The sequence below is a fragment of the Schistocerca serialis genome, chromosome 11, assembly GCF_023864345.2.
Source record: "Schistocerca serialis cubense isolate TAMUIC-IGC-003099 chromosome 11, iqSchSeri2.2, whole genome shotgun sequence".
In the NCBI taxonomy this organism is placed as follows: Eukaryota; Metazoa; Arthropoda; class Insecta; order Orthoptera; family Acrididae; genus Schistocerca; species Schistocerca serialis.
In genome coordinates, this window is record NC_064648.1 from 180,913,727 (window position 1) to 180,934,320 (window position 20,594).

A 20,594-nucleotide genomic window follows, 5' to 3' on the forward strand; every position below is an offset into this window, starting at 1 on the left:
GATGCCGGTGGTGACCGATTGAACCACCGCATCAATGTCATCATTAGAGAGAGGCTCAATAGCGGAAGTGGAGGAGAAAAAGTCCCAGTCAGCCTTATTCACAGCCCATCTGCTAGGGCGCCCAGAAGAGTGACGCTGTGGTAGTCACAGAAAGATCGGAAAGTGGTCACTACCACACAGGTCGTCATGCACACTCCATTGGACAGACGGTAAGAGGCTAGGGCTACAGATTGAAAGGTCAATGGCTGAGTATGTGCCATGCGCCACACTGAAGGGTGTGAAGGCACCATCATTTAAAATCGAGAGATCAAGCTGCGACAATAAATGCTCAACGGTGGCGCCTCGACCTGTTGCCACTGACCCACCCCACAGAGGGTTATGGGCGTTGAAGTCGCCCAATAGCAAGAAAGATGGCGGCAATTGGGCTATCAGCGCAGCCAGGACATGCTGCGAGACATCACCATCCAGTGGCAGATAAAGGCTGCAGACGGTAACAGCCTGTGACGTCCACACCCGAACAGCGGCAGCCTCTAAAGGTGTTTGGAGAGGGACGGACTCGCTATGCAGAGTGTGAAGGACATAGAGGCAGACGTCACCAGACAGCCTTTCATATGCTGCCCGGTTCTTATAACAACCCCGATAGCCACGGAGGGCGGGGGTTCGCATTGCTGGAAACCCAAGTTTCCTGAAGAGCAATGCAGAAGAAAGGGTGAAGGCTGCTAAGTTGTTGGAGCTCAGCTAGATGGTGAAAAAAACCACCGCAGTTCCACTGGAGGATGATATTGTCTATGGCTGAGAAAGGCGTGAAAGGACTGGGAAGGCAATTTACGCCGCTTGTTCACTCACTGCCACCGATTCAGTACCTGTGCGAGTGGCATCCATGGCGTCTGAGGGACTGGCGAGATCAAGGTCCTCGCTAGAATCTCGACCTCATCCTCAGACGCAGAGCGTGAAGGGTGCGGTGGGGTTGGTGCCACCGCAAGTTCTTTGGCCTTAGAGGTCTTTCTCTTGGACTTCTCTCGCTGAACCTTGGGTTTCATTGGCTGGGAAGGCTTCACCGATCAGTCTCCGGGACGGAGGAGGATCGTGAAGCCCTACGCCCGGCCGCTGGTGAGGACTTATGCCACTGTCAGCTGTCATTCTTCCCGCTGGTGGAACCCTGGGAAGGGAGGGTCCCAAGGGAACTCTTACGGGCGAGAGTAGCCGAAGAAGTTAGACGCTTCTCCGGCTGAGAAGCGGGAACGGACGTCCTCGACTGGTGGGAGGATGTTGCTCCTGAGGTAGGTGGTGCAGGAGCAACCGGTGGGGTGGAGCCCCCCCACGGGCAAGGGGGCAGGAGGAGTTGTACTGCTTATCGAGCTGGCTGGAAGTCTTGAAACTGATGGGGCTAGCACAGTCGTTGTAGCAGCTGCGTAAGAAGATGTCATTCGCACAGGATGGAGTCTGTCATATTTCCTTTTGGCCTCAGTATAGGTCAGCCGGTCCAGGGTCTTATATTCCATGATTTTGCGCTCTTTCTGAAAGACTTTGCAGTCAGGCGAGCAAGGGGAATGATGCTTTCCGCAGTTGACACAGATGGGAGGCGGGGCACATGGAGTATTGGGATGTGATGTGCGTCTGCAATCTCGACATGTGAGGCTGGAAGTGCAGTGGGAAGACATATGCCCGAACTTCCAGCACTTAGAACACCACATCGGGGGAGGGATATAGGGCTTGACGTCACAACGGTAGACCATCACCTTGACCTTCTCCGGTAATGTATCACCCTCGAAGGCCAAGATGAAGGCACCGGTAGCAACCTGATTGTCCTTTGGACCCCGATGAACGGGCCGGACGAAATGAACACCTCTATGCTCTAAGTTGGTGCACAGCTCGTCATCAGACTGCAAAAGTAGGTCCCTATGGAAAATAACTCCCTGGATCATATTTAAACTCTTGTGTGGTGTAATGGTAACGTGAACATCCGCCAACTTGTCAGAAGCAAGAAACCTGCGTGACTGGGTGGAGGATGCCGTTTGTATCAGTACTGACCCAGAGCGCATTTTGGACAAGCCCTCCACCTCCCCAAACTTGTCCTCTAAATGCTCGGTGAAGAACTGAGGCTTTGTGGATAGAAAAGACTCCCCATCAGCTCACGTGCAAACTAAGAATCGGGGCGAATAACTATTACCTCCATCCTGAGACTTATGCTCCTCCCACGGCGTGGTCAGAGAGGGGAACGTTTTCGGATCATACTTTTGAGCATTAAATTGAGCCCGAGAACGCTTAGAGACTGCTGGCGGCTGGCCGCCAGCGAGAGATGATGTACCACGCTTCATTGTGGGTCATCCGCCCTGATGTCACTTACTCCGACCAAGGGCCCTCCCCACAGGCGCCACCCAGCCGCAGCAATAGCCACCTGGCAGGATGTCCATTGCCGGGAGTCCTGATGCCCCAGGGAGATGGGCATCTACTCCTTGGCATACATGGGGAGTTAACGGTGCAGGCGTCAGTAGAGCGATCACTGTGTTGTCAGGGGGCTACAACCAACAGGGTACAGGGTGGCCCCACCCCAACAGACTGGCTACCGTGCTGGATCTTAGGTGCAAAAATGTCCAAGTTCGTCGTCGCAGTTAAAAGCAACACTGCAGAGTGCAGCGTGGTAATCGCACCCAGGGACGTATCCCCGCCCAAGAGACGGAAAACGAGCGGGACACCATTGCAACGACGAAAAAGTCGGCTAAAGGTCTCAATGGACGACGTGCACCATGTAAGGCGCCCTTCCCCAATTGGCTCGCTCTTCGGAATAATTTAGAAAGATGGAGGTCAAACCCGAGAGGGGACCATCACATAAGGCCGAAACATTTGACACTCCTTTTAGTCGCCTCTTACGACAGGCAGGAATACCACGGGCCTATTCTTACCCCCGAACCCGCAGGGGGCTCGTTCACTGGTGTCAGAGGTTGCAATCATAGCTGTATGAACCAAAAAATAGCTTTTGAAAGCTCAAGAATTTTATTCAAATTGACATGGATTGAAAACTGTGAAGATTTTACTCGCCAAAATTTGTTCCACGGTACATTTAATCTCGAGCAAATTTATATGTTACATTGCAAAGTTTTAGATGTTTTGTTATATGTCTTATGCTGATCATGTCAACTCAAAGCGGGGACTCTTGGAAGTGGATAAAATGTTTGCCCTGACACCATACCATACTTTTTGCTGATTAAGACTGTGGCTGAAAGCTTTGTGTAATTATCTTTTAATCGTGCCTCTCTGCAACTCAACATGTCTTCTTTAAAGTAAGTAGCAATCTACCTTTTCTACGTGGTTTTTCCACAATTTTCATTTAACAGTTTGTGTGTGTGTGTGTGTGTGTGTGTGTGTGTGTGTGTGTGTGTGTGTGTATTTTTTTCCATCTGTTAATCTGATAGAAATTTGTTTGGTAAGCTCAGAGGCTATTGTATTCTATTCATTTGTGTGGTTTCCACCATGTCAGTGCACTTTCTCAGAAGTTTTAACAATAACAGCTGGCGCTTTTGGAAGATAAGCAGACTGTAAGTTTGGCTTCTTTTGAGGATGCAAAGGCCAGTAAATTAAATGTTGCTTCAAATTGCAGTGGAGTAACATCTCTAAATCAAGTACTCAAGACTTTTTACAGCATATTTCGAAGAAAAGAACAGTGAGAGCAAAGTCTGTCCTGCACACCTTGACTATGAAACAAAAACAATGTGCTGACTCCACTGTGACTGGATTGAAACTATTTTTGCGAGGAAAAAAAAGGTCACATGTGACAAGACTTTATGTTATCAACATGAACCTACCATAAAACTTTTTGGAGTGACAGCATAATACACCTTATTCTTGGCAATCCCTCTCACTTACCTCAGTCTTCCTTCTAAATGAAATCTGCAGTCTGAAGGTACAGCCTTGATGTTGTTGAGATTTTACTCATTTCCAGGATCAATACAAGAAATTCAGTAGTATAAAATGTACAATACATAATATTCCACAGTCAGATAAACAATTATATACTGGAAATCAAAACACTAAAAGTGTAAAATTTCAAAATATAAGAAAACAGCAAAAAATTACAGATTCACATTACAAGTAATTTATTTGAAGAAATACAATTTATGATAGTTCCACATTATTAGTAATCTCTGTACCTCTGACAGAAGATGTGCTGCAAAACTGTAATAAAACTTAGAATTTAGAAAACTTAGGTAAAGATGTAAGTCATATGTTTCGATTCCAAGAAAACATTGAATTTCTACAGCATCACTTTGCTTGTTTCTGTACAGTAACAAACAAACAAGTCTTGACATCACGAACACAACAAGAAGTAATATTTCCTGTACTTCATTTCAAGAATATCAACCATGGCTAATAGATCCTCCTTTTTACAGCACTTAATCTGTTGGTCTGCCAATGTATGGTGAGGAATACTCTCTAGGATGGGAAGACAATGCAGCTTGAAACCCAAAATCACACAATTTTACTTTCATTACATTGAGCAGTACACTGTTGAATTCTAATGATTTCAATGTTCGTGACATTGTGGTGGTTCCTTCTGAAAAACAGCCATCTGCTTTTTACATACACCTTTTCTTGAATTCTTAGCTCAGTATTCTTTCTTATATTTATAATCTTGCCTATCCATTCCATCTTAAAACACTGCACACATTACTACTTCTTGTTCCTAGGAAAGTTTTTTTGTTTAGTTTTAGGGTGCAAAAACAACTAGGGTCATATGCACCCATGTCAAAACTGGGGAACACAAAGACAAAGAGAGGAGTTAGAAATGACTACAATCAATGGAAGAGAAGACAGCAAAAACAGGGCCACAGAAAAAGAGGTCCAGAACTAAAAACTAAATGGCCTTCACCATATTGCTACGATTGACAAAAAGTAAAACAAGGTAACAGGCCATGTGTCATTTGCTAAAACAGCCAATAACTCAGATGGTAAACCAACACAGGAATCTAAACAGTTAAATAATGGGCATTCCAACAGGAAATGGCATGCAGTTAAAAGTTGTGCACAAAGTGGTGGGGGAGCACCAATTAAATAGCAATGGCTAAAAAGGCAGTGCCCAATATCCAACATAGTTAAAGTGACCTCCTTGCGGTTGGAGGGCCAAGAGGAGGTTGTCCAAGATGCTGGGAGAGGCTTAATAACCTAGAGCTTGTTCCCATGAAGGAAGGCCCAGTGGTGATGCCAAAGTGACACCACCTCCTGACAAATGGCTACACAGAGATCTTTGGAGGGACTGTAAGAACTAGCAGGCTGATATATATGAGAACTGCAGCTTTGGCAACAGTGTCAGGGGCTGCATTTCCTGTCAGATCAAAGTAACCAGGAACCCACATAAACATCATAGGGGCTCCACCAAGGGTAAGCAAGTGACAGATTCCCTGGACCTGTTGCAATTAGTGCTGAATGGTGTACAGCACGCAGAGGCTGTGAAGGGTACAGAGTGTCTGAGCAGATGACAATTGAAAAACCCGTGTTGCTGGATGTATTCCGTGGCCTGATACAGGGTAAAGAACTCTGCTGTAAATACTGAGCAGTGTGCCAGAAGCTGATACCTAATGATGAAGGCACACCCGACATCACTGTCAGTCCGAGAGCCATCAGGGTTCATAAGGGTACTATCACGAAGTTTTATGCGAAGGTCTTGAAACTGAAAGCAACAGTGTGAGGCTGGAGTAATGTCCTTAGGAAGTGAAGGAAGGCCAAGGTGAACATGTGCCACTGCATGAGGCAAAGGTGATGAAGGGTTCACACCCACCGGGAAAGTTGCAGGTAGTGTGAAGTTAAGCTGCCAAAGAAAAAGCCAAAAGTGAACTCCAAGAAGTAGCAGAGAAGAGGGATGCACCCAATACTGGCGATCAAAGGAGTCATTGAAGGAGGAGGCGTAGGATGGGTGGCCACGCATTACAAACAGCATGCAGATCGGGTGAGGAGAATGTCATGGCAACAGGACAGAGGGAGTTCAGCAGCTTCTGTGTATAGACACTCAACCTGACTAGCGTAAAAGGTGCCAGTGGGCAAACAGATGCCACGATGGTGGATAGTATTGAGACGGATGTGCAGATGCATAAACAAAGCACCCATAGTCTCATTTCGAACTGAGAAGGGACCAGTGCAAACAGAGATGGTGGTTTGATCTCCACCCCAGGAAGTACCATTGAGGACACTTAAGACATTCAGGGACTGCGTACAGTGGGGTGGCAGTTAAGACATGTGGGAGGACCAAGAGTGTTTCCTATCAGGCATGAGTCCATGGAATTTCGTGGTTTCAACAAATGAAAGGACAACAGGCCCAAGACGTAAAGATGGTGGGAGAAACCAATTGTGCCACCAGAAATTCATACAAATGGTTTTGTCAGTGGAAAAACGATAGCCACTGTCGATGCTCCATGTGTAAAGATGACCAAGACACTGCTGAAGAGGTCACTCTGAGACAAGTCCATGGAGAACTGCAACAGCTGGCAAAATAGTCAACAAAAAGCAAGCCGGAGACGCCCAGCGGGAGACAGGCCATTGTAGGGTTCATGGCGACAGCAGAGAGGACGACACTCAGGACGGAACCCTGAGGCACACCGTTTTCCTGGACAAAGGTGTGCGACAAGGCAGAACACACGTGGACCTTGAAAACTCGGCATTTTAAAAATTCCTGAAGGAAATGGGTCAGGCGGCCATGGAAGGCCCAAAGTGTAGACAGTACAGAGGATACCAGTCTTCCAGCAGGTGTTACAGGCTTTCTACAAATCAAAAAACATGGGAATTTCTGCGGAAAACAATTCATGACATGGATAGACAAACTGATGAGATGGTCAACTGCAGAACAGAGCACTCAAAATTCACGCTGTGCAGTGGTTAATAAATTATGAGACTTGAGGCACCATACTAGCCAGGCATGAATCATATGTTCCATGCCTTGCAAACAGCTGGTGAGAGAGATGGGGCGGTAGTTGGAAGGAAGGTGTTTGACCTTACCAGTCTTAGGTATGGGTATGACAGTGACTTCACACCAGCAGCTGAGAAATGTGCCTGCTGCCCAGATCCAGTTGTACATATTAAGTAGAAAGTACTTGCCTGCAAGAGAAAGATGCTGTAACATTTGAATGTGAATAGCGTGTGGCCCTGGGACAGAGGATCAGGATGAAGTGAGAGCGTGATCTAGATCCCTCGTAATACACTGTAACACTCACAACTCTGAGAAGAGAAGGATATTGCTCGAGCCGCAATAAGGTCCACGATGACATCATCTGCAACTGTCGGGCTGGAAAGTGGGGAAGGGATCTTGGTCCCAGAGAGCCATTGGAAGGTGGCCCACACAACAAGAGGAAGCAGCGGAACTGTTAAAGGAACTAGTGAATGAAATCCAGCAAGCTTTTCTGCTAAGCCAAAAACAGTGACGACACTTTGCACGCATCTGCTTACAATGAATGCAGTTTGCATCACAGGATGACAGTTAAAAACATAGAGAGAATGTCTCCTCGCATGAATTGCATTGTAGCATACCTCCATCCATCAAGGGACTGGGACACAGCATGGTAAAGAGAAAGTGTAAGGAATGAAACATTCTGTAGCAGTAAGGATAATGTTTCGAAGATATTCCACCTGGTTATCACAACTGGTGAAATCTTGCTCGTTGAAGGTCACCAGGGAGGAGTAAGCTGCCATTTGGGTGTGATGCAAATAGCTAGGTGACATAGCTGCCCAATAAGCTGGAGTAAGTCTGCTCTGGTGATGTTGAATGACAGAAGGATATGAATGGTACAAAGGGAAAAGATCAAGTGAGGAAGGAAAAGGCTAACTGCAACAGCTTGAAGACGGGTAGTCAGGGAGATGGGTTGACTATGAACATCATCTCATATGAGCAGCATGACTCCCCCATGAGATGGAATGCCAAACTCAGGGGGAAGTTCAAAATGAGCCAGGAAGAAATGTAAAAGGTCAAAGCCGCCTTGAGGACACAATTTTGCTCAGCCATAAATCCTCTCTGTTGGATCAAAGGCCACGAACATTCTGTTGGAAGAGATTCATGCGGACGAAAAAATGAAGGTGGCTGCCAAATGCCAAGCTGTGAAGACTCGCTGCTACAGAGCAGAGAGGCAGGAGGATCCTGCTCCATGAGGTCCACAGAAGTGTCAGTTTCCTTGTGCTGTCAGCCTGCAGAGTCCAACATGGAAACATGGTTGATGGTGCACACCGACAACACAGAGGCCAGTCTGGTGAAGGTATCATGTGGCAACACTGTCGAAGAGGATCTTCGAGTCAGCAAAGGAGAAGACCGTTAGCCTTTGTTGGGCTTCTTCGAGCCTTTCCAGTTAGCAGAACATCACTCAGGTGTTCGTTGGCTGGAGGGGTGTAGGAAGTCTTCACAGGAGTATTCCTTCTGTCCTTTCCACCCTGCTGGTTGTGAAGCTGGTGACATCACCCCGTGAGGCAAGAGCGTGATGGCTCGTTGCACAGCTGGGCAAGGGGACAGCGATGCTGCCATGACCCTGGGCAATTTCACAACCTCAGAGCTGAATTTGATGTCACATGTCTGCATGGTCATGACCTCATGAAGCATTATGTAGCAAGAACAGTAATGTAAGTGCCAGATGGTAAAACACATGGTTTGCGACTAGCCTATAACTTGTGAGTGACAGGGTAAGGAACTTTTCCCTTTACCTCGAGCTCCTGGATAGCCCACTCATTGAGATACACGGGACAATCTCAGGAGGCAGTGGCATGGTTGCTATTGCAGTTGATACAGAAGGGAGGAGAAGGCAGACAATTGCCCTTGTGTGCATCCCTGCCACAGTTTACACATTTTGCTGGGTGTTGACAAGACATTCAAGTGTAGTTTAAATGATGACACCGGTAGCAGCACATCAGGTTAGGAACGTACTGTCAGACTGTGATCACTTCATAGCCTGGTTTGACCTTGGATGAAAGCACCATTCTATCAAAGGTGAGAAAAGGGCACGTGTGGGCACTAAGACGGCATCTACCCTTTTAATCACCCAACAGATGGCAATGACACCCTGGTCAGAGAATTATGTTTGGATTTCAGCCTCGGTCAGACTGTCGCGCTGCCTGGTGTAAATACCACCACATGAAGAATTCAGAGTTCTATGGGGTGCGACATGAATGGGATAGCCATGGAGAAGAAGTGGTAAGTAGCTGTTTTGCTTAAGAATCAGTAGTCTCCAAAAGCAAACTGCTATTCCGAAAACAAGAGCAGGATTTCACATGGCCAGCAAATGCATCAACACCTTTCTGAATAATAAATGGATTTACTGTGGTGAAGGACTGACTGTCTTCAGTACATGAAACCACAAGGAACCATGGTGCAGTTTGAAGCCTCCTTCCATTTATGTTTTGTAGACACTGATTGTGAAGATGATTGGCTCATTGTGAGAAAATCCCCCATGACTGTCAGCATCTCTGATGGCGTGTTCCTTCCAACTGGGGGCTCCGTTCAAAAGGGCGTACATCCACCTTAGGTGATTGTTGACACTTCAGGTCACACCTCCCAAATACATTAAATACCTTACAGAGGGACCAATCGGCAATTTGGGAAGGTAGCAGTTCAAGCAATCTCCCCCCCTCCCCAGGCCTGGTACTAGAGGGTACATGCAAACCCTGTCAACCCGGGGCTGGGAATTGCACATTACGTTGTCACTTGTTACATGTCAGACACATGGGCCAGCCTTCAGGAGAGCACAGGGAAGAGAAGAAAATGAGAAGCCTTGGACGGTGAAGCAGAGGAAGGATAAGAGAAGGCGAATGAAGAAAGGAATAGGAAACGAAAAACAGTGGTGAGGCTGCCCTTATGTCAGCTAAGGACAATGTGGAACATTCCCAAAAACACCCCAGACATGTTCCCCAAGGGAGGGGAAAAAGAATATCAAGACGATAGACGAGCAGCATAGAACAGGGAAGATGATGCAAAGGCTGGGACCCCCTGGTAGCCAAGCACAAAGATGCCAATGAATGGCAAGCCCCCTGGGGGGTCAAATAAAAGTAAATGAAATACAGGTTACATCATATCCACAATCATGGTACCACTCACTTGGCACATTCACCACGCCTCATGCCACAAGTAAAGAACTTAAACACTGTTAAATCTTGTGGAGATATTTGAAATACAAGGAAGCCACTCAGGTACTTCCAACCCATCTCAAGTTACTAGCAGTGGCACATTAAACAGTTAACACAACAAAAGATAATATTGACTTTTGGTACTTTCAACATTTCCTATTTCCAGTCTTCAAGTGCCTATAACAAGTAGACAGAATTTTCAGTTTGAAGTAGCTAAGCATTTCCAAGGGAATGAGTGGAAGTAGAAAAACTCCCTGAACAAAAGGAAACAACTATTTTATAAAATGAAGGTTAAAGCTGGATTGTGTTTGTTATTTTCTTCAAAACCAATTGTCAAATAAAATTATTACTGGAAAAATAAATGTGAAAGAAATCTTACATTTGATTAAAACTCAATGGTAAATTCCAAATCCATTCAACAAATGGTGTTGAGAACGAACTGCATCCTTTCAGTAGATGGATTTCTTATGCAAGTCAGAACCAAAGACTGAGTTGCTAGTGCGTGACACATGAAATAACTCCTATGTATGGTCATATAAATAACTTATTGTTGGTAATCTGTCTGGAATAGCAGTGTCAGAAAACGAAAATGCAACAGCTTTGAAATTCCTAAATTATACTCTCAGCTACTGGATTGTTGTTGTTGTGGTCTTCAGTCCTGAGACTGGTTTGATGCAGCTCTCCATGCTACTATATCCTGTGCAAGCTTTTTCATCTCCCAGTACCTACTGCAACCTACATCCTTCTGAATCTGCTTAGTGTATTCATCTCTTGGTCTCCCTCTACGATTTTTACCCTCCACGCTGCCCTCCAATACTAAATTGGTGATCCCTTGATGCCTCAGAACATGTCCCACCAACCGATCCCTTCTTACTGGGTTACCATGACTTAATAAGTTTGATTGGGGGGTTGTGCATTTATAGTTATTTAATGTAACATCATGCAATGAAAAAGAAGTTGCTTACTTGTCATGAGTTGGTGTGAGTAGAGGTTATAGATGACAACTACAATAAACAAAAGTTGGTTCCCTTTACCAATACCCTCCACCTCCCCAATTCAGATCATATAGTTGCTGAAAGTGCCCTGCCACAGTGGTAACACTGGTTCCCATCAGATCACCAAAGTTAAGTGCTGTCAGGCTTCGCTGCCACTTCAATGGATGACAGTCCAGGTCTGCCACGTGCTGCTGGCGAGTGGGGTGCACTCAGCCCATGTGGGGTCAATTGGAGATCTAGCTGACTGGGAAGTAATGGCTCTCCTATTGAAAGATGACAAAGGTGGGGAGAGCAGTGTGCTGACCACATGCCCCTCTGTATGTGCATATAGTGACTCCTATCAGCTGATGATGAGACAACAGTCGGTCAGTGCCACTGGACTATCTTGGGCCTCTTCAGATGGAGTTGAGTTTAGTTTAGTTTAGTTTAGTCTTTTAGAGTTGCTGAAAGGTTCAAGAAAAATCAGAATCTAATTTTCAACAAGTACCTGACTCATACAGTTATAGTTGGTGGAGACTTCAATTTACTCTCAATATGTTGACAAAAATGCTTGTCTAAAGTTGGCAATAGGCATAAAACATCATCCAAAATTGTACTAACTCCTTTCTCTGAAAATTATTTTGAACAATTATATCAGGGGCCCACACGAAGCATAAACAGCTATAACAACATACTAGATCTCTTAACAAAAAATAATCGTGACCAAATTTGAAGTGTCATGATAGAGGAATTAGTGAACACTATGGCACTGTACCAAGACTGAAAACCATAACATTCAAATATTCCAAAAACAAATGCAAAGTATATCTACTTGAGACAGCAGATAGAAATTTGTCACATTCCTATGAAACAGTCTCCATTCCTTACATACTATGTGTGCTTAGACCAGATGTGGCTTAAATTCAAAGAAATAGTGTTGATGACAATTGGAAGTTTCATACCAAATAACTTAACACAAGAAGAGAAGAGATCCCCATAGAACACGAAACAGGTAAGAGAAATGTTGTTCAGATGCGAGAAACTTTGCAATGACTTCAATGCAAGATGCTTTTTTTAAATTTCCAAAATGAAAGGCTGTCTCAAAATCTGTAAGAAAATCCAAAAAGATTCTGGTAATATATAAAGCATACCAGTGGTAATATATAATCAATATATTCACTGCATGATAGCAGTGATAATGTTACTGATGACAGTACCACTAAATTGGAGTTACTTAATACAGTTTTCCAAAACATTTTTCACAAGAGAAGATGCAGTAAATATTTGAGAATTCGAAACGAGACTAGCTCCCAACACAAGTAATTTGAAAGTAGCTGTTCTCAGTATAGCAGAGCACCTTGAATCAGTTGTACTTGGCAAAAGAGTTGTCAGATCTTTTGCTGCATTGGGGCATTTCATTAACTTAATGGCACCATATGTAATTTGTTAAAAACACAATAAAAACAATCTTGTTTCCTGTGTGGATTTCTTGTGCATTTGACACTTACCACATCATAATGGTTTTCCGTGCTACTGATCAATGGAACACGTAACTAACTAACTCTAGATCACATAAAATATTTTATTTTAAAAAGTGACTAGTTTCGATCAATATCTGATCATCCTCAGACCATTATATCCTCTGTAAGTGAAGTAACATGAAATCCATTAGAGAACAAGCGTAGATATACACAACCATCAGAAAGTATGTAACTGCAATATAAGTAAAAATGGAAGAAACTGCTGACTACTGGAGCTGGTGGCATGGAGCACTAACTGTCTCGGTTCGTGTGAGGATTGACTGCTGCATGACGTACAGTTGCCGTCATGTAAATAGCAAGAGCTCCAGCCACTATCTCCAGCAATACATCAGTGGTAGTCTACGAACATCAAATATAAATAAAAACCAGTAAAAAAAACAATTGTAGTATAAAATAATTGGATCATAGCTATAGTCATATGATTATAAAAATAGCCTTGCATCGAATATATTAAAAGACCACATGAAGTGTAATAAAGGAATAAACCATTAACATTCAAATTAGACTCAAAGTGCCCTCTATGGGGATTTGTGCATAAGATATGTTATGCAAACAGTGCTTAGAAGGCCATCCCTTAACCATAGTAATGGTATGAAAATCAATGTGTTCCAGTTTCATGTCAAAGGTACAAAAGTATGACTTACAATTTTTTGATTTTAAACATAATCATTATTACATACAGAAAAGGTAATAAGTACACTTAATACAATAGGAACAGTACCATTGATGCTAAGAAATACAAAGGAAGTACACAAGAACTATAAAACAATAAGCTGTGGACATTAAAATTAGGCATTAGATACCCTGCGAGGGGACTTGAATGTAACAGATATAAGATTCCATTTGTGATAAATAGTGGCCTGTCACTACAACTTTATTTAGAGCAATATGTGTATCACGATATATTTACACACAGTATAAATAACAGACTCATTAGGTGCAACAGGAACAATAATCATTATATCAATGACAATACATCTAGTCATAAATTGTCCTCAGTAGTGACTTGCACAAAACATGTGCAAACTAAAGACAGCTCAATGCAAAGGTCACCGGAAACTAGATGAATGGTGTACACATTGAGATGTTCCTATCATCAATCGCAGAATACAGAATCATTCGCCAGTCACTGAAACTTTGACTTCGACTAGATACATCATTGTATAAGTAAAATAATATTGTCATCTTATTTTTTTCTTTCAAATGCCAACAATTAATGAACAAAATGATTTCTATAGCTTGGCTTCAGCACGAGTACTGTCACTCCATTAGTTATGACAAAGAATATGTATGTTTTTGTCAACAGGCAAGTACTAACAAAAGACTAAAACAGTATATGATTAATTTCAATATATGAAAACTCTAACTGAAGTGAGCTGTAACTTGAGCAACAAGTTAACGGCATAATTAACAATATTATATGGTGAATGAGAATGCTACAAACATTTTTGTCATGTCTAACTCAGCTTTTTGTAAGTTAAGTCCATTATAGTAATAAAAAAAGAGGAACATGCAATTCAGAATAAATCATCAAAGAGATCGAAAAATAATGTCTCCATGAAATCTGATAGTTAAGCAAAGATAATGGTTTCTTTTTATGGTGAATGTAAGTTTCTAATTCTTCTGAAATATTAAACTGTAGGCCTACGGGGATGTTGCAGAGTATTTTTAGGTTACTGGCAATAGATTCTATGCAATAACTGTTGTATGCAATGTGCTGGTCTAAATAGATCTACTGCTTGCAGTTCCTGATGTGTGCTCATGGAATCTGATTTGAAAATTCCTAGCTGTTTGTCCAATGTACACATTATCACAGTTTTCACAAAGTATTTAATATACACACTACAGAGTTTACGTACTTATTGTCATGGTTCCCACAGGTGTGCCTAAATTCTATGTGCAATGAATTGTTAGTTGTGAAGGCTATGAATAATTCATTATTATTTAATAATTTATTCATTTTACTGAATATGCTGGCTAAGTAAGTCATTTTAGTACATTTTATCTACTATTATCATTAGATGGAAGCAAATTATGATGAGACTTCGGTAATTTTGTAAATGAAGAAACAATACTGTCAGTTTTATAATCATTGGTCTCTGTGATCTGTTTAAGAAGACTGAACTCTTTCTGAAAGATATCTGATTTTAAAGGAAGTTTCAAGATTTTGTGAATCATGGTCTGGAAGTATGCTTTTCTGTATTTCAAAGTATGGCAGGAAGTGGCATTAATAACACCATCAGTTGTAAGTTTCTATGTACATTGAAAACACCTCATGTTCAACTTTAAAAATAAGTTTTGCATAAATACTGTTTTATGTGGTAGTTAATTAATCTATTTCATCTATTGAGCATTTATATAATAAAAGACTACACCAATGTATCTTTTGAAGGAAATGACTTCATCAGTGATGTGTGTGTTCTTTTAAAAAAATATATGCTTCTACATAATTTATGAACATATTGGTGATTGTGCCTGCTAAGGCATTTCACATAGCAAGACCATCACTCTGAAAATATATTTTTCCTTAAAAGAGCAATAATTTAAGGATAATGTGTTTTTATGTAATGCATCTGACTCTGCAATTTCTCCTAGATTAATAGTTTTGTGCCTAACCAAACAGCATTTCATAACATCAATAGTTTTGGCAACTGCTATATTAGTAGAGAGACTATTAATATTTAGTGTTACAAATCTACCACCATCTGGAATATTGAAATTCTAGATCTGTTCCACCAACTCAAATGCACTGTTCATGCCAAAATTTTCTTCAAAAAAATAAAAAGTTTTTAGCATATTACTTAGTTTTCTATTCTGTTTGTGGGATGGGCAATTCTTATTGTCCATATGGGATTGATAGGCATATGAACTTAATCTGTGATCTTAATTTTGGTTATTGGGGATTCATGACATTAAGAAAGGCTTTTTCATTTGGTAAGGACAGAAAGTTAGCATCGAAAAGCTTTTTTAAATTTGTCTGAAATTTGGGAGTCAGGTTCTTATTGATTCCTGTGATACTAGTTACATTTAAGAAGGCTACAGTTATAGAGATGTAATCTCCATTTACAATAATTAAGGTATTATCTTTATTTGCTTTTATTATTACTGATCAATTTTCAATCAGTTTAGTACTAATGCTTTGAACTATTTTAGATTCATGACACATTGCATATTTTGTTTTGTTCTTCCCTTAAAAAGAAGACTTCAGTTTTTAATCCTATCTTGCAGATCTCCGATTTCTTACATTTTGCTTGTTTAATAGCTGTTTAAATGTCTGCAAAAAGATGTTTAATATTTGTATTGTTAAGAGGGGGTGTTATATTTCAGACATTCAGTAATGCATTTTCAGCAACAGTACACTGAATATTCATAATGTTTGAGATCCTGGGGCAGAACTTGTGCACATTATTAGCACATTTAGAAACAATTTTAGCTGTTGAGTAGCTAACAGAGCTAATTTCTTATGTTGTTTGTCTGTAATTATCTCATGTAACCAGTTAAGCTTTTGGGTACCATAAAAGAAATATTAAAAACAAAGTGCAAAAATTGACAGCTTAATAAAAGACGTAATTTATGCATTTCATGGGTTAAACTTTTCTTTTAAAGAAAGCGATCAGATTTTACCAAAAATAACTTGCTGCTCTGCTCAACAAACTTAGTGACAGGAGAGTTAGATTTCAACTTAATCTTGATGTTTGCAGTATATTGCTTATTAAAACTGATCTTACCATGTATCTTAATAATTTTTATCCTCAGTCCTATAAACTGTCTAAAATTTCCAAATGTCTGACTAGGCAAACATGGCTCACAAGATCTATTTTTTTAAATGTTTTTAATAGTATTCTATGCCCACTGAAACTTCCTAAAACCATGTTTCAAAAAATTTTAAATGAAAATTTGTGCTGGGCTGGGAGTCAAAGCAGAATTTCCCACTTTCCTCGAGTGGTCACCTTTTAACCACCACAGCTATCCAAGCACATCGCCATCCAACCCAAATCTCCATATGCCACACACTGTAGTGTCCCTTTTCCATTAATCCTCTTTGTTCACAGTCCTACTCTATTCCCAGGAGAGGTTGGAAATTATTGTGCATCAACTCTAAAATACTGATATGTAATCAGGCATACACACTACATAGGTATGGCGTTTGTTCTTTTGGACATCCGTGTCCAAAAGAACAGACACCATATCTATGTAACTTAACTCATTTAATAAATGAAAGTCCTCTTGTATGATGATGAAATAGCTCAATTTTCAGTAATAATATAAAGCCATTTGTTTGATGAAAGATGCATACCTAAACACTGCAAAACTGCACAATTCACACCAATACACAAGAAAGGAAATAGAAGTAATCGGCTGAATTACAGATCCTTATCATATACATCAATTTGTAGCAAGATTTTGGAACATACTCGTGTTTCAACTTGTTACAAATACCTCAATGAAAATGATCTAATGACACATAACCAGCAAGAAGTCACAAAATATTACTGAGAAACACAACTGGCTTTTTATTCACATGAATTGATGAGAGGCATTGACAGAGGATTTCAAGTCGATTCCACATTTCTAGATTTCCAAAAGGCTTTTGAAACCATTCCTCATAAATGTCAGAATATCATTTCAGTTGTGAAACTTATTTGTTATTTCCTATTAGAAAGGTCACAGTTCAGAGTAACTGATCAGAATTCATCTAGTGGAACTAAAGTGATGTATGGGATTCCCAAGGAAGTTTTACAGGCTCTGTTGTCCTTGTGTATGAACGAGTTAGGTGACAAAGTGAGCAATCCTCCTATATTGTTTCAGATTGTGTTGTAGTTTACCATTTGGTAGTCAAAAGAGCAACAAAATGAACTGTATAAAGATATAGACAAGATATCTGTTTGTCGCAAAAAAGTGGTAATTGGTGCTTAGCAACAAACAGTGAGGTGCTCCACAAGGGTATAAAAAAATTTCATTAAATTTTGGTAACACAAGAAATCACAGAAATTTAAAGAAAACAACTTAAGCCGGAATCACCATACAGAAAACATGGGGGAGGTGAATAAAAAACTGCACTCACAGGATGCAACATATTTATCTACTAAAGATACTGTCTACAGTTTTCTTGTCTGTCCTCATCTGGAATGTTCCTGTACAGTACAGGATTCTTACAAGATATGATAGTTGGAGAACATAAAACTCAAAGAGGGGAAGCTCATTCTGTGTATATTAAAAAAAAAGTGGGGACGAGAGAGTGACACAGATGTGATACACTACTTGAGCTGGAAATCATTAAGACAAAGTCACCTTTCACTGTGACGAGATCTTTTCCTGAAATTTGTCGCCCACTTTATCCTCTCAATGCCACAACATTTTGTTGATTCTCACCGACACAAGAAGAAATGATCATCATGACAAAGTAAGAGAAATCAGACAGCACATGGAAAGATTTAGGTGCTCATTTTTCCCCATGCGGTATTCTAGTGTGGAACAATCAAGAAATAGTTTGAAAATGGTTATATGAATCATTTGTCAAACACTTGCATGAATTGCAGAGGAATAATGTAGTGGTAATAATGTAGATGAATATGACAAAAAATGTTTGTGAGCACAGGATTTAACAGAAAATTTCAAAGTTGGAAAGAATGGGTGTTAGATATCTGCAGACAATGTGATCATTTTAACAAACAATGAAAACAACTTTAAGACATACAGTGAACATTAGAGTCTTTGGGGAATGGTTTGGAGTGAAAACCATTGCAATGAGAACTAAGATACATTCAACAATACTGTCATGTACCATTTAAATAAAGGTATATTACAGAAATAAAACTAAAAGTTATCAATAACACAGCCTGCATTTGCAAAGAATAACAGGATATTTGGCTGCAATACTGATTTCAGAATCAAGAAACTATTGATGATACATATTGTGTGGAGTTTTCTGTTTGCTAAAGGGAAAAATGGGAAAGATAAAAATGGGATGACACATGTGAGGGTGCCCTTAGTAAGAATTTCATAAATTATATAGACTAGCAGCTACCTCAGGTTCCATGATTTGTCAGTACAGAGAACTGACATTTGTCAAACTTAGAGTTTGAAGAGTCTTCCGGTGGCGAGAGCAGTTAAGAACCAGCCATGGCAGATGACAAGCAACCAAACCATGAGTGCTGATCATTGCAAATGACCAGATAGGGTGAGGGGTGCAAATATCTGAGGAACATTATACAAGGAGATATTAAATAGGTATGTTCAAGAATATAACAATATTATGCTATATGGTGAGTAGCAACTTTCCTTCTCATAATACTCTTACATCCCATCCTGGGTTTTCCATTGTTTGATTTATGTTCAAGAATGAAATTAAATAGAATTGGTCTTCAACAAGAATTGGTTACTGAACCCTTGCACACAGCAACAATTTAAAAGCTGCTAAGACGATTTGCAGGAGACAGCTAATTACTGGAACTAAAGGAAATTGGAGAGAGAAAGTAGATTAGGCATATTTAAGGGAAAATGAGAGCATACAGATCATTATTGACGGATACGTAAAGGAAATGGAAAAGCAGGAAGGTAAAATATTTGGCTGTTTGATGACTGGTAGGGAATTAACAAACATGGTGAGCTGGAGAAGGAAAACATAGATCACAAGAAAGAATTACAGCAAGGATATGCTTGTCATGGAGAAAATTAATAACAATATTAGAATTTTTTAAACATTACTCAATATGTATTTTTCATGCACAAAGTAATGTTACATGTGAAGTGAATATCTAAAGGGGCACAATTACAATTCAATGCCATGTCAACAACAGTGTCACTACAGCAGAAATACAAGATAGGAATGAGGACAAATGGGGAGGAAACTGTCCATGTTTTTTTCACAAGAACCATTCTTGCATCTTCCCCACTGTGCCACCACAAGCAGTGATAATTTCTACAGGACATTATGGATAGATGTGGAAGAAAGCATGAAGACCCAACCTTACCATGTAAAGCAAATGCATCAGTAAAATAATGAATCTTTTACCGTGTAATATCTGAAGCATTTCCTCTTGTTGCTGCTTCCTGGAACAATTGGTGTTAGTTTCAGTTTACAAATTCAGTTTGACCTTACAACAAATAATGGAAACTATATAAAAACACTTGCATATAACTGATTACTTACCTAAGATTTCTTACTGACAATATGTATCAAAATTAGCAGGGAATGTATATTGTAAATTGAACATTATGTAAACAACTGACCATACATCACTTGCACTATATGTTACCTGACTTCATAGTTCTTTTCAGTATTTCTCAAAATCCTATACATCAGTACTGCTGCTGCAGCAGCTATTATAACAACAAGAACAACAGTCAGTTGGTGAAAATTTGTTGTTAGAAAAATACATGTATCATACCATTATAATGACATTTGGTATTTTTAATTCATTTTGTGAGACCTTTTGACTTTCCACAACCACTGGTAGGATCATACACTGTACAACTGGAAAGCAGAGAAATAAAAGTAGCAAGACATGTCCTCCTGCCCCCTCCCATATAAACAAAACTATTAGTGCATACATTGACACAGGCTGCCAAGGGATGTTCTTGTAGCACCGTATGTGAGGTCACAGAAATCTCTCACTCTGAAGACTGTAAAAGTTTTAAACAGCTATATTATACTTCACACAAACAAGGGTGCACATCTATATCACACATTGGTTTGTGTAATGATTAAACATTAAGTTGTAGGTAACATACACAGTTAAAATTAATTGATAACAAATATTACTAAGGGAAATCAACAATAGTGTAGCAACCATGTCCATAACTAAAGGAAGGGGTGACTTGGGAAGAGGTGTGGGACTGTTGGGAAGGGGTGTGGGTCCAGGGGGTCAGCAGAGAGAGGCCAGGAGGAGTACTGGAATGAAGATTGTGTTGCAGGAATAACATCCATCTATGTAGTTCACAAAGCTGGAGCTGGGGGAGAGGATTCAGATGGCACAGGTTGTGAAGTAGC

The 20,594-nt window shown here is 40.7% G+C and overlaps 1 protein-coding gene across 4 annotated transcripts in view; it reads right to left on the reverse strand.

The window, feature by feature from the left end:
- Positions 1-19,309: 19,309 nt before the first annotated feature.
- LOC126427361 (uncharacterized) overlaps positions 19,310-20,594 on the reverse strand; it is a 200,943-nt gene continuing 199,658 nt past the window's right edge. For 2 of the 4 annotated variants that reach the window (XR_007576653.1, XR_007576654.1), the window contains exon 12: positions 19,310-19,654. Coding sequence is in view for 1 of the 4 variants with exons in the window: in XM_050089702.1 (XP_049945659.1) it covers positions 19,613-19,654 (42 nt within the window). In the remaining 3 variants the exon portion in view is untranslated. The remainder of the gene's footprint in view (positions 19,655-20,594) is intronic. The other 2 variants (XR_007576652.1, XM_050089702.1) reach the window with 2 other exon arrangements.